At 37.9% G+C, this 6,000-nt stretch overlaps 2 protein-coding genes across 2 annotated transcripts; one reads left to right on the top strand and one right to left on the bottom strand.

The window, feature by feature from the left end:
• The first annotated feature begins 330 nt into the window (after positions 1-330).
• Positions 331-2,068, top strand: LOC107789171 (pentatricopeptide repeat-containing protein At1g05750, chloroplastic-like). The gene has a single exon (XM_016610949.2). It carries the CDS (start codon positions 396-398, stop codon positions 1,950-1,952), a length of 1,557 nt encoding a protein of 518 aa, XP_016466435.2. The 5' UTR covers positions 331-395; the 3' UTR covers positions 1,953-2,068.
• Positions 2,069-2,348: 280 nt separating this feature from the next.
• On the bottom strand, positions 2,349-3,731 carry LOC142172821 (uncharacterized). The gene is made up of 3 exons (XM_075236501.1): positions 2,997-3,731; positions 2,845-2,881; positions 2,349-2,725 (listed from the first exon to the last, which is right to left on the bottom strand). Exons 1-3 carry the CDS (start codon positions 3,077-3,079, stop codon positions 2,558-2,560), a joined length of 288 nt encoding a protein of 95 aa, XP_075092602.1. The 5' UTR covers positions 3,080-3,731; the 3' UTR covers positions 2,349-2,557.
• Between the last annotated feature and the right edge of the window lie 2,269 nt (positions 3,732-6,000).

Genomic DNA, 6,000 nt, shown 5'->3' with positions numbered 1-6,000 from the left:
GTAACATGATTAACTTACTTTATTTGCTTCCAAATATAATCTCATTTCCGAGCTTACATCAATGACTTACGACGTACTCTCACATATGAAAACTTGGGTGTGTAACACTACGCTAATCTCACCTTGTAATAACTCTTGATGTTGCGCTTAGTTGAATAAAATCGTTATTACCCCCAAAACAAAAAAAAAAAAGGCAAGCCTTAGAAAAGTTAAAATATCTCTCTCTTTTCCATCCCGAAATGTAATAGAAAAATTAAATAAAAAAATAATTGAACTATTGAAAACCGATACCCAATAACTAAAACAATTGAACAAACAAACAAATACGTAAATAAACACACAAGTAATAAATATCCTTTCATATAGGATACCTCAACCGTAATTTGAAATATGCAATGGCCCTCCCCGCCTTTACGGTCACTGCCGCCAACTCTCCACCGTCGACGTCTCCGCATCCGCCACTTACTCATTTCGTTGACAAAAATGCCGCCACCACCACCTACCGCCGTTCAAAATTCCAATTAGCTCTTAAGAACCTCAGCAATAATCTCGACTCTACTGCTTCATGGACCTCGTTAATAGCCAATCACTGCCGAAACGGCCGTTTAATCGAGGCGGTTTCCGAGTTCACCCTCATGCGGATTTCCGGCTTTGAACCGAATCACGTTACCTTTGTTACTCTGCTCTCCGGCTGTGCCCATTTTCCTGCGCAAGGTCTCTCTCTTGGTTCTGCCCTTCACGCATATGCTCGAAAACTTGGGTTGGATACTCAGAATGTGAAAGTGGGTACTGCTATTATCGATATGTATTCTAAGTTTGGACTTCTAGAGCTTGCTAGATTGAGTTTTGATCATATGGATGTCAAGAATAAGGTGACCTGGAACACCATGGTTGATGGTTTCATGAGAAATGGCGATCTCAAGAATGCAGTTAAGATGTTTGATGAAATTCCTGAAAGAGATGTCATTTCTTGGACGGCTTTGATTGGTGGATTTGTCAAGAATGGGCTTTTTGAAGAAGCTCTAGTGTGGTTTCAAGAAATGCAGTTATCTGGGGTGGAGCCTGATTATGTAACAATGATCTCGGTGCTTTCGGCTTGTGCTAATTTGGGGGCTCTTGGTATAAGCCTATGGTTGCACAGATTTATCTTGCAACGTGAATTTAAGAACAATGTTCGTGTTAATAACACGTTAATCGATATGTATTGTAGGTGTGGATGTGTAGAATTGGCATGCCAGGTATTTGATAAAATGCCCGAGAGAAGCTTGGTTTCATGGAACTCGATCATTGTAGGTTTAGCTGTCAATGGGCATGCAATGGATGCTCTACAATATTTCAATTTGATGCAAACGGAAAGGTTTAAACCAGATGCTGTGACCTTTACAGGAGTTCTCACCGCATGTAGCCATGCTGGTATGGTTGAGGAGGGACTAAAGTATTTCAAAGCAATGAAAAGAGTTCATAGGATTTCTCCAAGGATTGAACATTACGGGTGTATAGTTGATCTTTACAGCCGTGCTGGAAGATTAGAAGATGCATTAGGTGTTATTAAGAATATGCATGTGAAGCCAAATGAAGTTGTATTAGGGTCTATATTAGCAGCTTGTCGAAATCTTAAGGATGTAAGACTAGCTGAAAGGCTAATGCATTATATCTACGAGTTGGATCCGGGTGGAGATTCAAATCATGTGTTGCTATCTAATATATATGCTGCAGTTGGAAGTTGGCACGGAGCTAGCACTGTGAGGAAGAAAATGAAGGATCTCGGAATACAGAAGAGACCAGGTATCAGTTCCATCGAGACTGATGGTGTTGTTAATGAATTTGTGGCTGGAGATAGATCCCATATCCATTCACAGCAGATTTATGCAATGCTTGAGCTTTTGTCAGGTGAGCTAAGAGTGTCTGGCTATGTTGAAGATAATGTGAATGAATCATATGAATGTGGTTGATAACTTTCATTTCTATGCAGCACATAATATAAAGGAGCAACTTTTCGCTTTGAACTAGACTGATCAAGTTGTGTAGTTCAACTTATATCTAATTATTGAGATGGCATAAGAACAAATATTGCACAAATAAGTACTGCAATGAAATGAAGGGGCTTAAGCCCAACGTGGTAGCAAGTCACCCTACTAGGGAAAGTCCATCATCTTCACAATCCTTTTCAAAAAAAAAAAAAAAACATCACTTTTACAACCGTTTTGTCCATTGTTTCTTTTTCTCAGCAAATCCTTTAGATCTTTTTGCATTCATGGCTTTGAGAGTGTTCATTTGTGATAGAAAAAACTATGTTTCATTCTTAACATTTCTTAGGAATAAAAAGGACAACTTTGCATCAAACCATATATACATTTCAGCTAGTTATGAAATTCTACTCCAAGCAGCTAGCCTAAGCCCATTAACACTTTCTTAGTTTAACATGTGTTTGGGCCAGAAACAACAAAAACAGAAGCTTGAATTCCATATAGCCTTTACCATAAACTTGGAAATATAGCTAAAACAAAATTAGTACTGCATCAACAAGAGCTGCCGGATTATAGAGAGGGGTAAAAAGCTATGGAGTCCGGGGTTTCTTCGGATTAGCACCATTGTGGTGCAATGGATCAGGACCAGCTGGAATTCCCCTAAGCTCCCAATCAGCAAACTTGTCATTAATCTTCCCTGCATGATTGTAGTTTCCTTGCAAGCCCTTCCCAAAAGCAGCCCACTGGCTTCCTAAAACCTGCATGCATATTTGGTAAGTCTAGTTTTAGAATTACTTAGTCATAGAAATCAGCAGAGGATAAAAGATGAGAGAAAAAGGTGAAATGCATCAGACAGTCATATAGGCAAAGTTAACACCTTTCTGTTTAGTACTCTCACAGAAGCAACTTCCTTTTGTGAAATGCATTTTGAGCTACTAATGCTGCACCCTGCATCAAAATAAAACAATGATCAAACACAGAAAAAAAACTTTGTACATACATAACAATTCCTTAGAGAGAGAGAGAGAGAGAGAGAGACCATGAGATTCTTGAACAACCAAAACAGACAGCAAGAGGAAAAGTGTGAAACATTTGGCAGTGAAATTAGACATTTCAGAAGCAAACAGAAATGCTGTAGATGCAAGTTCTTGATCTAAGTGAGTAAGAAACAAATGGATAAAGATATGGAGTACACATAAAGTGAAGTTAAAGCCAATTTATAGAGCAAAGATAATGATGAGCCATGCAGCCATTTAGTATATCATAGGAGTAATAATTTTATGACAGGACAGTGCAGTTTTTAAACCCTCAGGTGAGCTCATCTCATTATATCCTTCTTTCAATTTTATTTCGATTGCTTTCTCTTTAAAAAGTAATTAACCTTTCTAAACTCTTCTCCCGGAATTCAATTAGATCATTCATTATGGGACAAAAGGAAATTGTCATATTAAAAGTTAAGTTACTAATAGTATTACTTATTCTTACAATCGCTTCTCCAAAATCACCTAAATTTATAAAAGGTTTCTTACTTTCAAATATGCAATTTAACCAAGCAAGGAAAATGTGTAAGATATGACGTCAAAGTTAAAAAAGTATTAGTATGCTAATCAGTTTTTAATCTGGATTTCACTCTTCAAACTGCACCCCTTCTACCCTTTGCTCTTCTAATCGATCTTTTGGGTATAGACATGTAGACTCCTAGATTTTTAAAGAGCAGAAGATGTATGTAGAGAGTAGAATATAAATTAAAGAACGTTATTATTTTGAACCTTTGGTTGCTTTGGACCAAACCTATCAAACCATTTTTTCCCTGAAATAAGTGTTGCGGAAGCCAAATGTATAGAGTGTGAATAAGTCACAACTACTATACCAAAAATTATGACAGCCACCAAATAATAAATAAGACAATAAAGCAATAATAAAGGGAACACCAGAATTTACGAGGTTCGGCTAATTTTGCCTACTCCTCGGACACAACCAATATTTTATTCCACTCCAAAAATACAAGTGAAATAATACTAAAGAGAGAAGATACAAATGCCTTAAACAGATGAGAAGGCAAATGAGAGGTGTGTTTCAATCCTAAACATTAGGCCTTCTTTTATAGGGGAAAAATCCCCCCCCAAACTTAACTCCCAACCAATGTGGGACTTTGGCATTTTGCCAAACTTCAACAAATCTCCACCTTGGCAAAATTCCACATTTTCAATTCTCTCTCAATAACAAATTTTGGTTGTGTCTTCATCTTCAATCTTCAGTGTTCAACAATGTTGATCAAATCCAAACAATGTTGAAACTTGACCGCAGTCACCACCTTTGTTAGCATATCAGCAGGATTCTCTGTAGTATGAATTTTCTTCACCGTGACTCCACCTTCTTCTATGATTTCTCGTACGAAATGATACCGAACATCAATGTGCTTCGTCCTTGCATGATAAACTTGGTTCTTCGCTAATTGAATAGCACTTTGACTATCACAAAAAATTGTGATACTTTTTTGTTCAACACCAAGCTCCTTTAGCAATCCTTGAAGCCAAATTGCCTCTTTCACAGCATCTGTAATAGCCATGTACTCTGCCTTTGTTGTAGACAAAGCAATTGTTGACTGCAAAGTAGACTTCCAACTAACTGGTGCCTTTGCAAAAGTAAACACATAACCAGTAGTTGATCTTCGTTTGTCCATATCACCCGCAAAATCTGAGTCACAATATCCAACTACAAACTGATTGTCTTCCTGCTCAAAAACTAACCCGACATCTACAGTATTATGAATATACCGTAGAATCCACTTCACAGCTTGCCAATGCTCCTTCCCTGGATTGTGCATATATCTGCTAATAACTCCAACAGCTTGTGAAATGTCAGGCCTTGTGCAAACCATTGCATACATCAAGCTACCAACAGCATTTGCGTATGGTACCTTTGACATATACTCTCGTTCAGCTTCATCCATTGGCGACATAGTAGTACTTAGCTTAAAATGGGAAGCAAGTGGAGTACTAACTGGCTTAGTCTTGTCATCTATGCCAAAACGTTGAAGTACTCTCTTCAAATATTCCTTTTGAGATAAACAGAGTTTCTTTGAACGTCTATCTCTAATTATCTCCATGCCAAGAATTTTCTTTGCCTCACCCAAATCCTTCATCTCGAACTCCTTCTTCAGTTGAATCTTCAACTTATCAATTTCTTCCGAATTCTTGGAAGCTATCAACATATCATCAACATATAGGAGAAGATATACAAAGGAACCATCTTTAAGCTTGTGCAAATACACACAATGATCGTATTTGCTTCTCTTGTACCCTTGCCGCAACATAAACTCGTCAAATCGCTTGTACCATTGTCTAGAAGATTGTTTCAATCCGTACAACAATTTTTCAAGTTTGCACACCATATTTTCTTTTCCAGCAACTTTGAATCCTTCTGGCTGAGTCATGTAGATTTCCTCCTCCAAGTTTCCATGTAAAAACGCAGTTTTTACATCCATCTGAACTAGTTCCAAATTCAATTGTGCTACCAAAGCCAACATAATTCTAATGGAGGAATGTTTTACAACTGGAGAAAACACTTCATTGTAATCAATTCCCTCCTTTTGAGCATATCCTTTGGCCACCAATCTTGCTTTGTAGCGAACATCTACTTGGTTAGGAAATCCTTCCTTCTTTGCAAATACCCATTTGCACCCAATTGCTTTCTTTCCCTTCGGGAGATTGGCCAATCTCCATGTATGATTCTGATGAAGGGACTGTATCTCATCATTCATGGCAATCCTCCACTTATCTTCTTCTGAACTTTGAACAGCGTCTTTATAAGTAGTAGGAACATCATCAGCTACAATTGAGGTTGCACAAGCAACCGTCTCTATGAGACGAACAGGTTTCGTTATTGTTCTTTTTGGCCTGCTGGTTGCTATTGATTCAAGTTGTTGTTGAGATTCCTGAGTTGGAATCTCCTCTACTGGCTCTCCTTCCAGAGGGTAATCTTCATTTGTTTCCTCCTCTGCTTCTTGTGTAGGAAAAATAAATTTTCCCTC

The sequence above is a fragment of the Nicotiana tabacum genome, chromosome 18 (genome assembly GCF_000715075.1).
Source record: "Nicotiana tabacum cultivar K326 chromosome 18, ASM71507v2, whole genome shotgun sequence".
Classification (NCBI taxonomy): domain Eukaryota; kingdom Viridiplantae; phylum Streptophyta; class Magnoliopsida; order Solanales; family Solanaceae; genus Nicotiana; species Nicotiana tabacum.
Note: the sequence above shows the minus strand (reverse complement) of the source record. Positions and strands in the feature narration are given on the sequence as shown.

Coding starts and splice junctions, on each gene's coding strand:
- LOC107789171 (XM_016610949.2), top strand. CDS start 396: ATGGCCCTCCCCGCCTTTACGGTCACTGCCGCCAACTCTCCACCGTCG.
- LOC142172821 (XM_075236501.1), bottom strand. CDS start 3,079: ATGTCTAATTTCACTGCCAAATGTTTCACACTTTTCCTCTTGCTGTCT. Junction 2,882..2,996: donor GAATCTCATGGTCTCTCTCT/CTCTCTCTCTCT, acceptor ATGCATTTCACA/AAAGGAAGTTGCTTCTGTGA. Junction 2,726..2,844: donor TGAGAGTACTAAACAGAAAG/GTGTTAACTTTG, acceptor ATATGCATGCAG/GTTTTAGGAAGCCAGTGGGC.